The sequence below is a fragment of the Melanostigma gelatinosum genome, assembly GCF_949748355.1.
Source record: "Melanostigma gelatinosum genome assembly, chromosome: 11".
Taxonomy (NCBI): domain Eukaryota; kingdom Metazoa; phylum Chordata; class Actinopteri; order Perciformes; family Zoarcidae; genus Melanostigma; species Melanostigma gelatinosum.
Window position 1 is genome coordinate 6946954 of NC_136644.1, and position 22128 is coordinate 6969081.

General features: G+C 46.5%; 1 protein-coding gene across 3 annotated transcripts in view; it reads right to left on the reverse strand.

The window, feature by feature from the left end:
* The window catches only part of tnrc6c2 (trinucleotide repeat containing adaptor 6C2), a 41163-nt gene that overhangs the window by 17661 nt on the left and 1374 nt on the right, over positions 1 to 22128 (reverse strand). For 2 of the 3 annotated variants that reach the window (XM_079278967.1, XM_079278966.1), the window contains exons 2-4: positions 13844 to 13944; positions 13638 to 13659; positions 4819 to 5226 (exon numbers count right to left, since the gene is read on the reverse strand). In XM_079278967.1, coding sequence (XP_079135093.1) covers positions 4819 to 5226; positions 13638 to 13659; positions 13844 to 13906 — 493 coding nt within the window. In that variant the 5' untranslated portion in view covers positions 13907 to 13944. The remainder of the gene's footprint in view (positions 1 to 4818; positions 5227 to 13637; positions 13660 to 13843; positions 13945 to 22128) is intronic. The other variant, XM_079278968.1, reaches the window with a different exon arrangement.

The window sequence follows — 22128 nt, forward strand, 5'->3', positions numbered from 1 at the left end:
AGGAACAAAACCAAAACAGCCGGTCCTTTCAGTTACCACTTCAAACTGTCAGTGGCTTGTAGGTGTTTTGTTTATGACAGCATCATTAAAAAGCCACTGACGTTACCCCTCTTTCCATTTTAGTCCCAGCTCTGTCAATGCTATCTTTGCAAGCAAAAAGAAGCGCCATTTGATCAGACCTGAAACATACATCGCCAGGGAGCTCAGAGACTGCAGCCTCAGGAACATTTTGTTCGGTAGACCCCTCACCCACCCGGTGCATCTCTTTCTCTCTCTCTCTCCCTTTGTCTCTGTCTCATTTGCACATTTTGTTTCCTGAAGAGTTGAAAAATAGGTTACATGATAAGTTAATCAAAGCCTGGAAAGCAGCCACACTTTTATCACGCATGTCACAGACACTGTGAACGAGCCAAATTCCAAGCAGTAAAACTCACATCAAACAAAAAGGATAGAAAAAGGGAGCGCATGGACAAAAAGGGGTCAGTCGGGGAGAAAGCGAGAGAGCGTGTGGAAGAGTGGAAAAATAAGGAGAGGTGCACCAGTGCCACTCTCAGAGTGCTCACACAGATATCCTCTTAGTCCGTCTGAGAGCTAACTACCCACTGCTGCTACTGGCAGGCCGAGCTTGTATTAATAGCATGTGCGGTGTGTGCAGGCTTTTGAAAAAAAAAGAAGAAAAAAAAGGAGACAATTATTTCCATCGACCATTTGCAACCATGTGTCAGTAATGTGTTGCTGCTTTCACTCTGGTAGCAATTAGGAGGGCAGTCTCCTGTTAAGCTTTGTGAATGAAAAAAGGGTAAAAACTGGGCCCTCATGCTTCCAACAGGGAGCAAGGCTGCTCAGATACAGGCTTGTTCTCTTCAGAGAACCTGGACTGCAGCTAAATAACATAAATAAGCAAGAAGATGAGCTTCTGATAATGAGACTCGCTGTCATCATAGAAACGGGCAGGTAGCCAATAATTAAATGCCTCCCCTCCGAATGAAATGAGAGGCAAGGTGACATGAAGAGAGAGGGCGGTAGGGAGAGATCGAGGGATATTCTGGGGAAACCAGAACATACTACGAGATACAGTGTGGCAATAAAGTGGAATCCTCCGTTCGACGGTGAGTCGAAGGCTTCGCTCGGTTTCCTCGGCACAAACCGCCGGGTGACGTAAGACCAGAACGAGAGCAGGAGGGGACGTTTAGGAGCCTTTTGTCCTCAAATAGACCCTCTCCGTCTCCCTTTGAGGGGCGCTTTACGCCCCCCTCGTATCAAAGACGGCGTACATGTTTTTCCGGAAGCGGGGAGGAATAGAAAGACTGAGGAAATGGTCACAGGAGGCTTTAAAAAGCTCATTATTCATGTCTGTTTACCTCTGCCGAGAGAAGAGGAAAACCAGGAGAGCGAGACCATGGTGACTTCTCCGGTTTCCCTGACAGAGGCTGGATTAATTAAGCCACTAGGGGGTTCTCTCACTTGTGTGTGTGTGTGTGTGTGTGTGTGCGCGTGTGTGTGTGTGTGTGTGCACATGGGGCAATCTAAACCTCCCTGGCTTCATTAGGGCCAAGTGCTCTTGTGATTATGATTTTAAAACATACAAGATCTAAGTGGGAGTTATTTTTACATCTTAATGGCACCATGTTTGAAGAGGCAGGCCTACATGCCCGTGAGAGGGTACTTGAAGAACATTACACGTTTTTGTTTTTTTTAGGAAACGCAACACTCTGTTCCACATCCACACTGAGCATTTAACTTAAATAAGAGATACAAAAACAAAAAAAACTGCTTTACCTGCAGATCAAAAGGGCCCAAATGAAAGAGCCATGTGTTTTAACAGCGCCCAGCAGAGTGCCTTCTGGCTGCATGCTCTGTCTGGGGGACCAACAAACAGCTGTTGGGCCGCAGTTCCCACAGTCTTGAGAACCCCCCCCCCCCCCCCCCCCCCCCCCCCCCCCACTCCAGCACCTGCTACTGGGGAGCCTGTCTGGATGGCTGCTGGCTGCTCCGGACTACTTAATGGTCCCCAGTCAGCTGGAGAGACTGGGATGGTGGGTGTGGGACGGGAGGGCGGGAGAGGGGACAGGGGGTGTCTGTCTGGTGTTTGGGACAATTAAATGGGGTTCGGAGAGCCGAGGTTACATGGGAGTGGTGTGAATGCCCCTTGAATTAAGAGGGGGGTTACCTTTTCAGACTTTGGGGATGGGGGCAGTGTGTGCGGATAGCCAGCGGGAATGTTATAAATCACACACACTTAAATTCAATATGGCTTCTGAATGAATGCAGTACGTTTTTTTTCTTATCAAAATATGAGGAAAGTAACCAGAAAATGGGTCAAAGGAAGCACATTAAACCACCTTAGGATATCTCGCCAATATTACTGCAGTGGCTTATAAACTAAAAATGTGTGATTGTGTGTGTGTGTGTGTGTGTGTGTGTGTGTGTGTGTGTGTGCTTGCTTGCATACCCTTTAAACTCAGCCAGCTGGCCTGCAAGGCAGACACAGATCTGAGAGGACACAACTAGGTCAGACTAGTGTGCTCTTGCTGCTGCACAGCCACTACATCTATGTACACGTGTTCTTGCAAGTGTGTGAAGTCGCATCCCTCTGGGCCACCGTAACCTCACCAGAGAGGTCACGAAAAAAAAAAGTGTCCTCAAAACAGGGTTCATCCCTTACCAACAGTTACACTGAAAACTTTCCATCCGTGCTACATTATTATCTTATCTATGATAATGATGCATATAACTCTTGACTTTATGAATAACGTGATTCCATGTAATATGCTTACATGGTAGAGTAGGCACAGAGTTGCAAATATGTAGCCTGGCAAACATTGATACAGAGCAGAAATAAGGTGTTCTGTTGTAACTCCATTTCAGATCCTTCATAATGATACAAAAACCACCACAGCCGAACAAGAGAAAGACCTGGTTTAGTTCCATTTGTGTCAATTTTAAGTTATTTACCAAGCTTTGCTTCTACTAAAGTAGTAATGGTTTGTGTAAATATAGCAGAGGCAGTGCAGAAGTGCAGGGTAGTAAGTTGATCCCCTCTCTCTAAATTATGTATGCCACAACCTTTGCGTCAACAGGGCCACTAGCTTGAGGCTATTAGCGAGGCAGGCGGGATAGAACTGGCTGTGAGGGGGAAGCCCTCGAGACAAAAAAAAAAAAAACACGAGGGGGGAAGGAGGTGGAAACCCAGCCAATGGCTACTACGCCACGGGCTGTGTTGTACTGAGACGCCCTTGGGAAAACTGGGGCCAGGTGAAGGCCAGACAGGACAACCGCTGGACTCGGTCAATAATAATGACATTATAGGTTAATACTCTCAACCAGGCTCAACTCGAAGGTAAAATGAGAGATATATTCTTTTGAAATGGCTAAGGGCTGAGAGGTATTGCTTCTCTTGAATGAGTTAAGCCTGCAGACAAATGAGTGCCTGAACCACAGCTGGGGAATCCCTGCACCGAACAAAAAGTCTTCATTGAATGAGCCACTAAATAAGGCACAACTTGCAAACAAAAACATCAAGCCTCTCCTTTAGTCTGATGCTGCGATTGGTGGCCCGAGTACGAGGATATCGGCGACAGAGCATACAAGGACCAGTTGCCTCTGTGATGCAGAGCGCTGTCGTTTGCCGACGTGCGAGAACTTGCACCAGAGCTGCTGCACATTTGTTTACGTTTGTCCCAGCGAATGTTGAGTCGGTAATTTAAAGGCGGCAAAGCAGCATTGCTGAAAAAAATAAAAAAAGAGAGGCAAGCAGACACTCATGTGCGTTCCTGCTAACCTGGACATGAAGACATTGCGTGATGTGCTACAGAGACATCCTTAAATCTATGTTCTCCACTGTGTGTGCACATCATTAAGCAGATGGTTGTGATTGCTTTACGAAGGAAAAACAAACAACCTTTGGACAAACGCACGCAGAAATAATGACAGCAATCTAAAAAAAAATAACAATCTTGAGTGCGCATTCACTGTGATGTCCATAAAGTGAGAGAGAGAAAAAAAAAGATATAATTGCCATAATATAAATAAATCATGGCCATCCTTTATTATCATATAGAAATACACACGAGCAGCCGCACAATGAGCACCTTGAGGCAGGTTCAGTATTAGTGATCTTAGGGGCCACCGGTGACTTCATTAAAAGATTACCGCTGGCTATGGAGGTCTGAGATGAGATGAGTGTGCGTGTGGTCTTGTGAGTCGAGCTAAAGAGCATGCAGAGGCTTGAAGAACTTAACCGTGTTTTTCTGACTTAGGCTAAAACCTCCAACCAGGATTTTTCCAAGGCTTGGAAAGAATTTGGCCTTATTATTGCCAATGTTAGAAGCACTTGCATATCCAGAGCATAACCAAGAGCTGTATCTGGACATTATTTAACACCAACAGGAAGTGAAGGTGCGCCGTTAAACTACAATTATTATCACCGTAATTTATTGTGCTTAAAGTGCAGTAAATCTGTCAATGCTGCTTTGCACACTGCCGTATCTGTGCCAAAACAAACTGAAAACAAACCCTGAAATATAGCTTAATGTGGGATCCTAAAAAAAACCTGCATGTTACTGCATTTGTCTCAAAATTGGGGAATATCAAAGTGAATGTAACAAAGGTGGAAGCAGAGTGTTAGATTTAAAGGACGACTTAATTAGCTCATCTAAACACGCAGCCAAAATATACTAAAATGAAAACAAAATCAGACCGCAGTTTAAAAAGGTGAAACAATTTGTACACAGCCCCCGAAAAAGCGTTAAAATGAAAAAACAAAATCAGGAATCAAACCGAGGGCGATTTTAATTTGTTTACTGTATTTACACAAACCTGGGTGGCGTTTGCTCGCAGTGGACGTGGCAGAGTTTGGGGAAGTGCTGCTGGTAGTCGTAGAAGAAGAGTAAGATGATGAGGGCGAAGAGGAGGAGGGAGAGGAACAGGAGAGGGTGAGAGCGCTGAGGGCTCCTGCAGGCAGTGGCTGGCCTCTCTTCAGTAGCTGCTTGTGCTCCTGCTGGCGGAAGCGCGGGGGCACCTCTCTGGGCGGGTAGCGAGCACTGGCAGAGGACAACTGGCACTGCTGCTGAGGGGGAGTCTGGGTCGGGAGTTGGCTACTGGAGGAGGCGCGCTTGCCATTGCCAGAAGAAGAAGAGGAGGAAGAAGAGAGGGGCAGCGTAGGGCTGGTGGGGTGGAGGTGGTGGGGCGGGCCGGGAATGGGCTTAGTGGGAGCAGGCTCTGGCACTGGATGGACACAGCACACGGGCACACAGAAAGACACATGCAGGTAGCAAGGTATTAATGTCTGGGTTAACTCATTATTAGACCTTTATATCACCAAAAATATATTTGCTGGGTAGTACTGACTAGTGTGGTTTAATCAATTCCTTGGTAGCCCAAATCATGTTTTTTATGTTATATTATTACTTCATAATAGGATATTGTAGGGTTAACTAATGGTGCTTTCACAAAATATTGAGACAATCAGATTTTTGATAAATAATCATAAGTAACGTGGATATAATGACTAAGTTGAATAAGGCAAATAATACAGCAGCTTCAACAGTCTGGTAAGTTCAGAAAATGACATCACTTTACTGTAATGCAGCCTTTAAAACCAGGAAAAGACAACACTTATGACATGTTACGATGCACAAAATCTAAGACGATATCTAGTCTCCGTCACGATATCGACATCATATCTGTGTATTGCCCAGTTATGTTACAGCAGTGTGTGATGGAACGGCCCAATTTGCCGGGAAGAATGTGCAACGGACAAACGTTCATCACGTCTCCAGAAATGTAAGTTTGTGCATTCTATTATGTGTATAGTACTCGGCAGGTGTGTACAATTGAATCTGTCAGTATGCACTGCACGTTGGTGTGGAGTGTCCCTTTAAATTAACTGCCTCATGCAGCCTCTTGTCGAACATATGTTACGCACTCTATGAAAAGGTCATAATTTTTTTCTGCTGACTGAACAAACACATGGAGACACCTCCTTTCCTCTTCCCCCACACCCACACCCACACACGCACACGCACACGCACACGGCCTCAGCCTGACCCTTTCCCTGTGGTTGCGGTGACCGGCCAGCCATCTAATTGCGCGTTAGCCCGAGTGGTGGTATTATTAGCAGGACCTGGACAGCTAGCAACCAAACAGATTGGCTTGGCTAAAGTTCCCTCTCCGGGGTGCTGAGGGAAAAAAAATACTGTCTGACACCGAATAATTCCTAGTGAGGAAGCTGAAGAGGATGTCGGTGTGTGTCTGTGGCTGTATGCCCCCATGAGGAACCTTAACTAGATCCAGTATTGCAATGCTTTTATTCCCTGTTGCTCAGAAACGCTTTCATCATGGCTGCCAATTGCTGGTGACCTGAGAGCTGCTGTGAATTTCTTGGTCCATGGGTAAATGCGTTGATGATGTTGTCTTCTATACTCCCTATAGAAATGGCTGCTCTACACAACAGCTGAGGCTGCCTTCACTCAAGGTAGGAGGAGAGAGAAAGCATGAAATAGTGGGAAATTAATGCAATGGAAATAATTAGTTCATTAAAGCCTAACTTTGTCCAGTGTGAGAACTATTTCCTACAGTAGTGCTGTACTGCAGTGCTGGCAATTAACCACAACGCGACACACACACACACGAGGAAGTGCATTCAGAGTGCCAAAGGTATTCAGTGTGCCTGCCAAGAGCTCGTCTGAAAGCTGAAAACAGAGGCCCTCTCAGTGAGCACAACACTAATCCAGAAGGCTGCCGACCTGCTGACACACAGAACAGGCAGTGATGTGTATCAAACTGCAATATGCGGCAACACAGATAAACTTCCAAAATAAGAGCCCCCTGCGTAGAGGGAACTACATATGTAGTGCAGTATTTGAAGGCACGCCCTTCACAGACGCACGCACTTCCACACGGGCACAACCACATGCGCCTCTACTTTTTCCCCAAAAACATAAAAATACGAGAGAGAAAGACTGCCCCCTCCAGCAGTATCTGGCTGGCTGTTGGCTTGGGACTGCAGCTGGTGACGCACATCTCTGATTAAATCCATCTTGGCCCGCCTGACGCTGCCTCGACCAATCAGACAGCTGGATGGTGAATGCCCTGCCCCCTTTCCTCACTGTCCTTTCCAATGGCCCAGGAACTACCGGGATGCAGTTTGCACTATTGGGTTGTTGCACGCTGCTCAAACAGAAAGCCTGCCGACTGCAAAATTGTGTGCAGAACTCTTTTAGATTAGAGGAATTTGTATTTAATCTATTTTGAGATTCAAATGACAGTTAATGTACCAATGTGCCGACTAGATGACAAGCAAGAAACTCAATTGAGAGGGGTGGTTATGTTCATGAGCAGAAAATAAAGCAAATAGAAATCATTTAGCAGGTGGCCTAATTCAAAGATGAGCTCTTTGTCTTCTTCCACTTTTGTTCTCATCTCTGACAAACAGTCAAATAATAGTTTATCTGTCTCAAACAAAAGGGATTCCTATTTAATCTGGTACCAGTCTAATTAGCCAAATCCTTGATATTCTCATACACACAAATGGGCCAAAGGATCTTCCAGAGCTCCTGAGACTTAGTGGAGGCAGATGAACCCAGAAGTCCCTTAGCTCACACACACCCTGCAGCTTCATACTGCGTCTGTGCTGTTGTAGTAACGACACAGACACTACATGTATCCATGCTGCAACTCCCTCATGTAGCATGTTTCTCCTGCACAAGTAATGGCATCCGTCTCGACCACAATCATAATAATGATTATGAATAACAATCTAACCCCAACCTGTTCAAATGCATTAATTTGTGCTCGCAACAAAAACAATGAAACTAAAATGATCTGTCATTCTTCATGAGAAGTGCTGCTGTAACACGATCCAGCTGGGTAACGTGTAGCCATCTATGGTGTCATCTGTATTTAACAAGTGGATCAGTGAGAATGAATGTTCTCCTGAGAAGGAAGCAGTGTGTGTATGCACACAAACACCAACACTAACACACACACACACACACACACACACACACACACACACACACACACTCAAATGAGATGGCAAAACTGGAGGACAGCAGTATGTGTGAGAGACACACAGCTCCCCTCTGCCCTGAACAAACGTAAACACATTTACTGAGACGCCTTTATTATTTTGAGGAGAGATCTTTTCTTAATCCATGATGGATGTAGGTAAGTGCTTTTGAAGAGGAGGGGGGGAGGGGGGGTTTGTCGAAAAAGACTACCAAGGAACGAATTGGAGAAACGTGGGGAAACCCCTCAGATGAGAGAGTGTGTCTGTAAAAGATTAAATGAGGAAAGTGAAGAGTACGCCGTCAGTGAGAGGCAACGAAAAATCATCCACACAGTGAATTAGTGAAGCTGCAAGCTTATTGCATTTCAACTGGATGACTAACGGGGTTTCTCTGCTTATTGAGCCCGTCCTGTGTGGGGCTGAATTTCATTTCTAGAACTATTAACTCTCATACCAAAAACATATTTCATACATTTCTATTCACATCTATATCTACAGATCAGGGGCTCACAAGTGATCCGTAATCATCCTCCGACCACAAAAGTGATGAAGAGAGAGAAGAAGAAAGAAGTTGGACTATGAGCAATCTCTCCAACTACATTAGACATTTCTAACTGTTAGATATCATCTTGGTAAGAAACCTACACATGATGCGGAGTGACAAAAACAGACTGCTAAAAATAATCATTTTACCAACTCCACTGTTAGAGGTAAGTGCAGACATATTTAAGTTCCAGCGGTGCGAGCGAAAACCAAATTTAGACTTTAATGCGGTTGTGGCCTTGGTACCGCTAATTGTAGTTGAAAAGGAGAGCCAATTAAATTAGCATTTTGGATCAAGTGCACTGTAAATTCCATTGAACCCTCCAGCTGAGGTGCTCTCTGCAACCTTGCACCAAACTTTTAATTATAGCCCTTCTTCACACTAAATGGTTAATTACACACAATAAGAGAGAGACGGAAAGAGCAACTGCGTACGGATAGAGAGCAAGTGAGCATAGATGAAGAGAGGGGTGGGGGGCATGCACGACAGAGGGAAATGCATAAAGAAATCAGATATAGAGTTAATAATCCATATGGAGGCATAGCGGGCATCTGTTGTCGAACAAGAACAACTGTCGCATGAGAACAACTGTGATTGGTTCCCTGAGCCCAGTGCCAGGCGGCGCAGGTTCCCACATCTCCTCTGTCTATTGTCTGCAGAGCCACTTTATTATGCAGCCATGTTTATAGCAGGGGGGGGAGGGATGTAGCCACACACGGGCCTGTATGCCCCACACAATGGTGCACTTCTTGATCCAATAAAAGCTACGAGGTGGAGGAGGATATACAGCTTGTCGTTTGTGTACAACAATTGTATACATGCTGCTGGAGGGCTTTTAAAGAGGCGCGCGCTCGTGTGGAGCAATGTTTTTCTTTTTAGCTTTTGAGAAAAGAAGCGTTTCTGTGCCTTAGTTTAAAAAAGTAGTGAGACAAGGTCCACCAGGTTTTGGTCGGCGAAATCGCATCACAACAACATGGAGCCAGAGGCACAAATGGATAACACGAGTTTAAATGCACGACCTTCTCCAGACCACGCTTCCTCATTTCCTTCTGCAAAGCACATTTAGGGCCCATTGCTCATTTTTGCCTCGCCTCCTATGGAAGTCCTCACATTACTCAATACGTGACTATATTCTCTTTCACAATGACACGTTTGGCTCTGTAACCGAGATTTTTTTTATTTCATTTTTTGGTCACAGAAGGCAACGGAGGGTCAAGTGGGTGCGTCTCTATGAGGTCCCATCTGTCAGTATTAGCGGAGAGGAACAGAAACACCCTCACTCACACACGACGTAAAAGGCAAACATGTCTCACCCCTCACCCTTCCTATAACGGGCGTCCGTTGCTATAGGGACTGACAGTTGCCTTACGCACCTCCATTTGACTCATGACCCCCCGCCTGTGCCTCCAGTGACCTCTTCCCATAACACGCCTCTTTCACCCTCTCTCTCTAATTAGTGACCCCCCCCCCCCCTCTTTCTCAATGCCAAGCTCTTTTCTCGGTTGCTCATCTCAGCTGTGCTTCTCCGGCCTGTTAAGATTATGAGTTGCCCCGACAAACCCCATCCCCCCCTTTTATTGGGGGGGGGGGGGGGGGGCTTTTTAGCCCTAATAGTAGCTTAGCTAATAGTAGCTAACTTAACAGGATCATACTACACCTCCGTCCGAGGTCAATGCCTGAGGGCAACCACTGCCTGAGGAGAGAGAGGTCTTTTGAACTTGATAGATATGAAGTGTGCTATCTTAAACCTGTTAAAGCTGAAGATGTGCTCTCCCAAAAGTCAGAGCCCCGGGGACAAAGAGCATCGAGAACACAGTGGGCAAACGGGAGCACCGTGTATATAATATATAGCATTATAACCATCCACTGAAATAACTTCACAGAGTCAAATTCAACCTTTATGTGAACACCTTTGCTTCAAAGCGCAGGCTAAACCGCCATTCATATCCGTCGAGCTACATCCTATTAATCTTCCCTGATATTTGACATGAAGCGGCTCACGGTTGGGGGAGGGGCCAGAGGCCCCGAATGGGCTCGCTTGTCAGCAGCTTGTGAGTGATCATACAACAACGAATGCGCAGAGAGGGAAGCATTGTTTGAGTTTGTGCTCCCCTCTTGTTTCTCCTCTCTCTCTCTCGGCCCAGTCTCTCCCCTCCATCCTTCACTCGCCTCTCCCACTTGACATGCACACTGGGTGAGCACACAGGGGGGGTGAGAGAAAGAAATTATGCTTGGCAGTCATAAATTCACAGGATGTAATTCGCAAGCTATTCACTATTAATTCATGGAGTGTTTGTAAATTGTGGTTAACAGAAGGGAGAAGCAGCCCGAATGCTAAAGCAAATTAGCCTCTAATTAGATTGTGATTCGTGAAATAGCCTTTTCAAAAGTGTTGACGCAATTAATCGCATGTGAAATTGCGAATTAATCCAACGCCGCATTATATGACGCACTCGTGTTTGCTTTGAAAAAACCCATAATGGCGTTATCGCCAACGTGACACCGTGCAAACGGGGCTTCTCCTCGGATGTGGTCGCCGGGGCCGAGCACATCGCGGCGGAAGAAGAAGCCGCTGGGTGAGGAGGAAAGTCGGGGGGGGGGACGAGGCAGAGACGGGCATCGCATTTGTTCTCCAACCATTCAGCAGTGGGAGATTTTCTGATTATCGTGGTGCAGGGACGCGACGGAAGCACTGTGATTTAATTGTGACTTCCTGTGCCTGTTTGTGTAACTTTCCTGCTAACCTGAATAATATTTGTGAGCGCTCACGGGCTTGTTATGGGGCCCTTGCTGCTTTACGATTCCAAGATGTGAGCTTTTCCTTCTGTCGCAGAGCAGATTGAAAGGCTCCGAGTCGCTGTCGGGAGGAATGCGCACGTCTTTTAATATTGCTCGGCAGACACTCGCTTTTCAGATACCCCTCGTGCACTCCTCTGTGTGTGGGAGCATGCGCATGTGTCTTGGCACGCGCATGCTTTTTGTCAGGTATGTGTCGCAGTCAAACTGACTGATTGTGATTGCAGTGGCAGCAGAGATTGTGATGAAGCTGCGCGTGTGCTGGGGGTGAATAATCAGCATCCCTCTGAGGTAATGGGATCGGGAGGGAGGGCCCTGCATCAGAGATCCAGTCTGTGTGTTTGTGTGTGTATGGGGGAGGTGGGCTGAGGCAGCGAGACCCTGCCTCCTGGAACCCTTGCGTTCGGAGAAGCTCCATGCCTAATGGGGGGCAGAGGAGTTAATTCCGCTGCGCCGAAGCTTTATCTCATTTTCATACATATGAACGCGCGCCAGGCCGAGATCGATTACCGCAAACAAATTGAAATGCCTGGGACCAAGGAGGGCCCGCGGAGAGGAAAGCACAGAAAGGCGTTGAAAGGTGGGGGAGGTGCCGTGCAATGTGCATGTGTCTATGAATTTCTGAGAGAGCGTATAAGGAAGGCAAAATTCTCCGATATGGATGGAGAGACACAAATCACAACCGCATACTGATTTTCTCCCTGCCTGCATACACACACACACACACCTCTATTATTTAGTGTCACGGATGAAAACTCACTCCGGTTGATGCCACCTTCCTTGTGAAAGATATTGCCGATGGGAGGTAGTGAGCAAACTCAGAGGTCCTGATGGCTCACTGAACGATAAGTCTTCAAACAGGCTTCCCCCCTATTTTCTTTATCTTTCGGTCTACATGAGCGCCCGCTAACATACACAATTAGTTTCTTATTCTATGTCCCTTTCCATCTGGCTGCGATAACGCTTTTCATTGCTTCGGCTCTAATCTGAGGCACATTGGGTTTGAAATGAAACGGTCAACGCGATGTTCAACGGGCAAGCTAGAACCAAAGCCAGCAACCTGACCTCCACCCAAATTAAAGTCCCTGAACCAAGCAATACGAGCACCACAGGGGAAGACACCAAACGTCTGCTCACTTCATTTCAGTTCCAACGTGCTGCAACACAGAGCCAAACCAAATAGAACATTTTTTTAAACACTGTAATACTGCCCTGTTGCTACAAGTGAATGTTTAAATACGAGGTTCTCCACCGTCTGACACCCACAAATCAATCACCAGCCATTTCTCAGTCAACAGTCTCGACGAACCACCACCACCATCACACCGTTGAGCAAGGCCTTTAAAGCCCAACTGCTCCAAGTAAAGATAGGAATGTGGTTGTAAAAGACAGCTTCCAGGTGTGAATGTAAACTATGAAGCAGGGTGTTCCTGGAAAAGCAACTCTGCCCTGTGTAAAATAAAATAAAAACAGAAGCTCTGCACAATAAAACATTCTTGTTCTCTCCTTAAGTTCTCTTTAAATACTATTTGTGACAGAGTATTGTACATACAGAGAGAGAGCGCGCACACATTTTGAACTGAATTATAATGACGCCTGGAGAAGTCTGAATTTACTTCCATCTAAAATCACTCAAGCACAAGAACAGTGGCATTAAATGCGTATTCAAATCAGAAGCAGCTAGCTTTGAGTGGAGGCTTTGAAACCTGGATAATAGGCCGAGCTCACAGTCTAGGCTAGTGAAACACACACACACACATACACGGAGGGCAATTAAATAGACGGGTCAGAGTTCGAGGCGAGCCGTGGTGACCTTTTGTTAAAGGCCCAACAGCTACACCCAGATGGCCAAGCTGTTACTCGCACTGCTGGAGGGTGGGCACGGGGGCATTGATGTAGATTTCTTAAGAAAGATCATAGGTACAACCATTTATATTTCTTGAAGCAACTGAGGACAGCAGCGGCAACTCCAGGTGTTTTGTAAACATCTAAAAAGATACATTTCACAGCGGTGTTCCTTTAAGAGCTATTTCGGCATCTTAAGACGACACCGAGGGCACGCGAGGACACCGTTCTTTCAGATTCACTCGCTGTGCCTTTCAGCGCAACGCCGTGCCCTTCTTTTATTCCACTCTTCCTCTGTCCCACACACACCATAATGTGTGTGTGTGTGTGTGTGTGTCTTTACGGGTCAGTGTGCTGTTAATCAGAGCTGATTAATGCAGATCAGTGGTTGGAATGTAGTTTTAAATGAGAAGGGGCAGTTTACGTGACCGTGACACTCACCTTTGGGTTTCTGATCGGCAGCCTGCAGGGAGAGAAGAGAGGAAAAGGAATTAGGAACTACATTCAAATCTGTGACTAAAATCAAGAGAGTCGTGCCAAATTCTAGACTTTATTGGACAGGAAAAGGACGAGTGTTGCTGAGTAAAGTGATCCTATCGCGTTTCAGCTGCTGAAGTCAGTTGATTGTAATAAAAGTCCATCGTCACCTTTTTCTGAGCGACGTCCGTCTTGGTCTTTTCTTCTTGTTTTTTCTTTTTCTTTTCTTCCATCAAATGGTTCTCTTTCTTCTGTCGCTAGCTTCTCTCAGCTGCCCAAAGAGAAGAAGAGAGGGAACAATGAATAAAACATGAAGGGCTGGTATTGGTGAGGAATATCCCGCACAAAAATTGTGTTCGCAAACGCACGGCGTGCATGTTAACTTTCAACCACTTCCCTTTTGATTTAAGTGTAAGCCAAGTCACAATCCTCAACCTCAAACAAATATCATGTCAGGTGCTTCTGAGAAACACTTTCCCTCATGGTCAAAAACTGTAAAATGTGGAATGGAGGGGTTATAAAGACAAAAGGGAAAAAAGGCACACATGAGTTAGAGAGAGAGAGAGATAAATACAGAGAAAGAGAGAACAGTCAGAGTGTAAAGAGCTGGTTTACAGACAGCAGGAAATGGCAAGAAGATAAAAAGTGAAGGGATTAAAAGGACGACAATGTAAAGGCCAACAGACTGACAGAATAGGAAACAAGGTCTTTAAAAAAGAAAAAAATCTGTTCCCAGTGGGCACGAGTCAAACAAGCTAGATAGCTAGCCCGGGGGGCCACGGAAACTAAGTGCTTCTTTTCAGCCCGTCTTTCCTTTGGCTCAGCTTTAGTGACAGCTCCAGGAAACTATTAAGAGGCATGAGCTGGGCCAGAGGGACTGAATGTGTGTGTGTTGACTCTTCACGAAGTGCAATGGACACTAATCTATGAAACCGGACTGTGCCATATCAAATCAATGATACCACTCTCCAAAACGTGCAAATACAATCAATCATCTTCATGCCAGTCTGAAATAATGGTCAATTCCTATTTGTTAGCCATCCTGCTAAGTGTGTATACACACACACAGTACAATAAGCCATTATACTTCTTCCTTGTGAACTGAAAGAACATGACTTTCTCTTAAAATTTGGACTGAATTTCCGCTTCTAATGTGTGTGTCCTCTTAACAGTTGTTGGTTGATCAGCTCACCTAATAACGGACTTTGTTAGCGTAATAGCTAAAGTATGATATCCAAATGTGGTCTGACAATTAACAGCAATTTATCAAGTAAAAATGACAAATATTTACTGGTTCAAGTTTGATATCATTAAGATTTTAAAGTGCTGATCAGACAAAACAAGCAAAGCAAAAAGCTGAGAGATTAATCAATAATGGAAATCCTTAGTTGAAGCCCTTACGTTGATTCATATGTGCCAACACAGGGCCTGGATATGAATCAAATCCTGAATGTATGAATGAACCATTACATTCATAACAGAAGATTAATGAAAGGCCCGCCTCCCACTGTGCTGCCCACTGGCAGGGGGATGGAGCTGTCCATCAGGAAGACAGGACAAGCCTCGCAGAGACTCCCCGGTGGTAGCGTTATGTCTCTATGGCCGTAAGGGAGAGAAAGAACGAGAGAACGTATACAAGCGTTCGACCACACAGACAGAATAGGAGGAGAACGGACACCGAGCTGTTTTCCATTGGAATTAGCAACGTAGCTCGCTAACGCACCAGCTGTAGGCTAGTTCCGCCATGCTTTAATGCTGCACTGGTTACACAAAATGCGCTGAACAAAGATGTCACTCATCTGGCGATACTCCTATTCTCTTGCTATGGGCTGGACTATACAGATGGGCAGAGAGACAGAGACGAAGGAAGACGGACATTCAACACTTCTCAACAGTGAGTTTAGAGCCAAACCCTGGGGAAGACCAGACGAGTGGCCATGGCAGCAGGGTGAAATGAAAGAAAGTTGGTTATTTTGCCCAATCTGGATTTGCACTTCTTCATTCCCTGTTCCCCTTTTCATTGCTTCTCTAATACGCTTTCTTTCTCTCGCCCTCTCTCTCTCTTACATTCACACAGTCCTATTTTTCATACCGAGGCGTCTGTGTGTGCGTGTCATTGTGCTATCTCAGCAGCTAGGGGAAGGCCGCCCTCAGGTAATAAATAGGAGCTCAAATTATGTGTGGGGCAGAGAGGCAGAGAAAGAGAGAAAGAGAGAGCGAGAGAGAGAGAGCGAGAGAGAGAGAGAGAGAGGGGGGGGGGGTACAAGCGGGAAGAAACTGGCTTTTGCCATTAACACTGTGTGCTAGATTTATTTTTAATGTCACCATCAGTTGCTAGTGACAGAGGCATGTTTATAGTCTCACCTTTTATCCCCCAAGGGGTACAAATACTACAACAATACAACCAGATGTGCACAACTTTATATTTGTTATCTATCTCGTTCCAGTCAATGCAATATTGAAGGCCTTCGGCCTTTTTACTGTCACGGTGGCAGCAGCCTGGTAGACAACAGTTGTCTTTTGAGCTGACGTAGCCAGTGCCAAACTTAGCTTCCCCCCTGACCTCCTTTGCCCCACATATAACCGAACCTCCCCCTCACTCAGTGCTGCCGACACCAGCACGTCCTCCGCAATGACTCCGGGGTGCTCCTGTGCTGCCGCCCGGCATCAGGTTCACCCTCACTGGCAGTCTGCCACTGCAGTTAGGCAAAAATATGTCCCGTCTTGAGGCTTACTGACCTACACAGCAACAGCGTGTTGTTCAGCCTCTTCCTTATATTAAAGAGGCTTCGATCAACACAGCCAACGGAGAGACAAATGAATGCAAAGCTAGCTCTGTGGTACATCTAGCTTAACTTAGCACAAATACTAAAACCGTAGGCTAGCCTCAATTAAAAGTAAGAATGATATGCTAAATGCATTGTTGTTTTTTTTAACATGGATCATGTTAGCTAGCTCATCGACATGTCCAAGATGCAGCAGTGTGTTGTCCCAAGACTTAAGTAGCAACTGTTTGCAAAGCTGGCAGTTGCTTTAAACCTGATGAGTCCGCGAAAACTTGAGGTTTAAGGTTGGATCTGTAACCCCCTCACATTATCAGATAATGTGGGTCGAACACGGTAACGCCCAAGGTCCCAGACCAGAGTTCTTTACTGAATGTTGGGAGGGGTGAATGGAGGGTCGTTCCAAAACTCCTGTAGTCTGAGCCGGGCTTTACTGGTTTTTCTTAAGAATACAGACGTGAGTAGGAAAAACATCCCAAAACTGGGGCCGCTGGGACATTGTGAAGAAACTGCAGTATCCTCTCATCCTGTTCTGCACAAAAACAGCTCCATACCCCGGGACTACAGGGCTTAAGCTATAGAGGAGGAGGCATGACAACAGCAACACACTGTACGGGAACGCGGGGGCTAGAAACTCACATCACAAACGCACAAACCCAGTCGCATTAAAACACAGGGAAGCTTGATGTACACAAACAGGAGGCAGTCTGTCTGATGCCTGTCCCTTTTTCTGCCAAGGATGTAGAGGGAGGTGGGAGGAGGAGAGATGGGAATGGGGGAGGGGGGGGGGAGGGATGAAGACGGGAAAAAACAGGCGGAGGATGAAAGCAGACGCAGAGCAACACCAATTAAGAACGACAGCCGCCGGAGAACCAGACAGGACACACACACACAGAGAGCGAGCGAGAGAGCGAGCGAGAGAGCGAGAGAGAGAGCGAGAGCATCCTCACTGGAGCACGGGGGAGAGGAGGAAGGAGAGAATTTCCTCACTCAGCAAAAAAAAAGAAAAGAAAAGTAATATGGTTAGGTCCGTGGCCACGGAATGTGGTAAATCCACTCTCCACCAACACCACCATTCAGCCAGCCACCTATTCCTGTGGTGTTAGGGGAAGCCACAGGGCTCTCCAGAGCCTTATTACTTGGAACATTATCATCCTTACCTGGGGAATAATCCCTCAAAACCCGCTACCGACCTCAACCGCTCCCCACAAAATGTGTGTGGGTGTGCATTTGTGTTAGGCCTGTAAATTCTACAGTTGATAAGCGAGCTATAACAACGTTGTTGTGTGCGTTTCCATCCCGCGGTCACGCCGACAGCTTGGTTAGCGAGCTGTCGGTGCACACCAGCTACACTTTCAGCAGGTGGAGAGAGCGCCTCATGGAGATACATGCAGCGCACGCCTTTGCTAGTAGGCCGTACCGGTTCAATGGACTGTGGCATAAATATTCTTGGTTGTTAGAATCCGTAGGAGAGTCAAAGAATCAGACGGCGAGAGAGGCAGACCTGCGGTATAAATAACAGCTTTGAGGTTTGCCTCCAGAAAATTAGCTCTCTGTGTCTTGCCTGCTTCCTCTGCCAAGTCGATATGAAACTTTAACACGATGGCAGCTCATTAAATAGGAAAAACAGCACAATGCACAAGACCAAGCAGGCCTGCTCCCCGCCAGCACCGCAGCCAAAGCTTATTGAATTCAAGGAGAAGTTGTCAAGCCGAGAGCGTCGGTGCGTGCGTTTCTCTGTACTTCGTACTGCATACGGCTGCATCTTTTGCTTATTTGTTTCAATCTGTGCAGCCGCCAGGCAGCGTAGAAGCTGTGAGGTGACTCCCTGTCAAAAAGAAGGTCTGGATAGTTATGACGTGCTATTTGCGTTAATACAATGATTAACCTTAAATTCCTCGAAATCTGTCCCGAAGAGGGCACATAAGAGCTTTGGTTGGCTGTTTGCGATCCAAACTGCAGTTTGATCACCATTCAGCCTGCAGTATATCAGTCTGCAGCTAACCGTACAGGTTTATCTACACGTCAGTCAACAGCGTAAGCAACAACACAGACTCGGAAATAGCCTAGGAGGAGAGGTGAGGACATGAAAAAGCGGGGAGACGGATGGAAGTAACGGCCGCCTCTGTAAAGCAGCAGAGGTGATGGTAGAGATGTAGAAATACCAGGGAAAGCTAGCGTGGACACGTTTCCATGTTGAGCAACAAATGATCTAGGTTTGCTTTATTGTACTACTGAGAGTGAGCATCCAGAGATCAACCCTCTCAATATCTTATATCCTGTAGATGTGAATAATAGCTCATGACATAGTTCTTACAAAACAGATAATACTACCTCTGCAATTTTGGGAGCAAAAGACTATGAATCAGGCAAAAAAGCTGACTTGACAAATTATTTTGTATCCTCAGATACTCAGTGTCTTAATCAACTAAAAATAGCCTATGTCAAACTCTGGCTGTCGTTAAAACTTAATCTGCCCGCAATTTAACGAGGTCACAACTCCAACATCACAAGATGTGTCTTGTTGGTCATTTCCAGCTAAGTCCTTAAAACACACTGAATGAAAACACGTGAACTTCATCGATTGCACTCGAGTTGATTATGGCAATAAAACAAACATTCCCAAGACAGCAAAAAGAAAAAAGAAAACCTGAGCTTACTAGCCATGGCATCATCATAGGGGCGAGCAGAGCATGCTGGTGCTATTCACACAGACGTAACAGAAGGCTTTGGAAGCGCTGTGGGGCCTAAGTCCTTTTACATAACCAGCTAGGCCGTCTAATGTCGGTTTGGAGGAGGGTAAAAAAAGGAACACTGTAGTCCTGCATATTCTCCGTTATCCTCCATGTGACGGGCCCTCTCCTTCTCCCCACGTCCCTCCAATTAGCCGACGCGGAGCAGGGGGTTGGGACGGGCACATTGAACATTCCCCTGGACCCCTGCCAAGACTCACAGGCAGCGGCTCGACAGTTCCAGCTTGGCATCCCCCAACCTCCCTACTGCCTGCAACCCCAGGCCTGGCTTCCCCTTAGTGGGGCCCCCTTAAGCTCTGCCCCCTCCGGTGGCACACAAGTCGGACAAGAAGGTGGCGGGGGGGGGGGGGGGGGGGGGGGGGCTACACAGACCCCGCAACTCACATTGGACTCTTTGGTTATAACGCTCAGATACCTTTTCCGTGCAAAAGCCCTGTATATGAACTACTACATGTATATGACATACTAAAAGTATATGACATACTAATGTACTGGAGCAGGAGGTGAACCCGAGTACTACTGGACACCACAACATACCCAGTGGCTGCCCTTCACATGGGACTGAAGCTATACTTTAAACCTTTCCTCTGAAGAACTATGCATTGTTTTACCATCTTAATAAAAACAAGTGAATGCAGCTCACACTCTTGACACACTTGGAAGAGTCTACTTTGGCAGATAACTTCATGACTATCATAACACGAGATCCCCGTCTCATTCCAAAGCTGATTAGCGTCAGAACCCAGGATGCGTAAACCGTGTAGACCCGGTCACTAATGGCGTAGATGAAACATGTACATAACAACAGCCGCACCAAACACAACTGGCTGGCAAGTCCTTATATCCCCCCCCCCCCCCTTTGACTTCAAAATAGTCATCCACAGAGTAGAGGAAGAAGGCAACAGCTTTTGGCAGCCTCCCATTGAATCCAGCTGATTCTACAGCCGCCCATCCCCTCCCCTCCCTACTGCAGCAGCACCCTGCGGCAGTGTTAAGCGAGTTATCTATCAGCACTGTGCCAGTGGTTTGAAAAGCCAGTGACTATCGCGGACAGACCTGGGCTAAGGTCAATGACGGCGAGATGGGATCGACGACACAAACCACTTTTCCAAAGCACAACTAAGTGGGATTTACCAGAGCAAACACAAAATGTCTGACAGCAATGGAAAGAACTTTGTTTGTTTGATTTTGCAGTCCCCGGGGGGGAAATACACGACTGTGCAGAAATTAAAATTCTAAACTGACGAAACACTGTTTATGGGGGATACAGTGACATGAGACAAGCAGGCTCACTCCAGTTACATTTAGCCCAGTAGTGAAAACCAGGCTAATGATAGCAACCCGAGGACTGGACCGGCCATGTTTTGTCTGCAAAGGGTCAGACGGGCCGGCTTTCAGTTTCCCTTCAAACAAACGACCCCGCCTCCTCTGTGACAAGGAGCTGGGGATGGAGGGTTTGTCCTCGTGGCTTTGTAATAATACACTCTAATCAAAACAATGTCTGGATGCCAACAGCCTACAGCCTGGTTGGATCCAGAGCCACCGTGGGTTATGGGTTTTTCCCTGCCAAAATGGCACAAGTAGTAATGTAATTCATGGAGTCTGGGCCCCAGCGAGAGACTGCATTTCTCATTTTGAGTCTTGATGCACTGAGAAAGAACCAATTATAGATGGATATAATTTATAGAGCTCTGTGCAATTTCTGTGCGTGGATTTGCAGATGTTGGCGTGCGTTCATAGACATTCCATGCCCTCCATCAGCGCTACCCATGTTCTCCCGGTGGGTAATTTATGCATTCCCCTCAGAACCAAAACCTTCCATACTGCTCTGTAGACAAAACATTTGAAAGAAGGTTCAAAAATCTTCATTGCAAAACGCAACATGTCGTGCCTCCAAGTGCCAGTGACCTAAGGCCTATACACACACACACACACACACACACACACACAAACACTGTATTTGACCTGGTGCCGTCCAGATAAGCCACCTGCTGTGGCTGCAGTGGTAGCTATGGTGCTAAAGCAGTCACATCTGGGAAGGGGTGAGTCTGACTGTGTGGTATTTCAGAAAACTAGCAGACTCCCTCCTTCCTCTTACCAGGCTTTAAATCTCTCTTTTCTCCCTATTCACTCATTTTACGCAGAGGGGCCCCTGCAACATCTTTTCATGGCCACCCCCTTACTGCGTGCTCTTCAGACTTTTGGACAGATGGGCATGTACATGGCAGGGAGGAGGACCCCCGACCCTGGGTAAGAACAGGGCTCTGTATGTGTGTGTGTCTGGGAGTCAGCTGGGTACTTTAGGGTATGCATGAGGCGGCTCACAACCTGAGCAACTGCAGGGCATTCACCAACTGCGGTTGTCTGTGAGCTTGACCTAAATGGCCGTGCGCTCCCATGGCAAAAAGAACATTCCACGTGCGCATTCGTTGGCCGATTCAGACACAAACACGCAACACTTGCGACTATACATTCCAAGACATGTACACGAGCAGGCACGACTGCATCCACACATGTGAATGTACCCCTACGCTCAAATAAATGCCCCAACAGTCTGCTGAGCAGACTGCAAATGAACAGGAAATTATGTACTTCAATTAAGACATGCAGAGGAGATATTAAAAGCTATACTCCAGTGCCTGAGGGCATGATGCAGGAAGGGGGGGGGGGGGATGCAATGGAAGGAGACAGTTCAATCAGTATCTCCGACTTTCTCACCAAGTTGGGGGGGGGGGAAGACAGAAGAGTTATGTTTAATATTACTTGGAATTAGTATAGTGGAATGTAGTGTGCAAGATGCAGGACGCGATAACGCTACAGAATGAACCAAAGACTGAAGAGGAGTGATATCGGAACGATCGGGTGAAAATGTGTCACACTGAGGAAACACTGCAGCCTCTACGAGATGTCCTGCTGTCA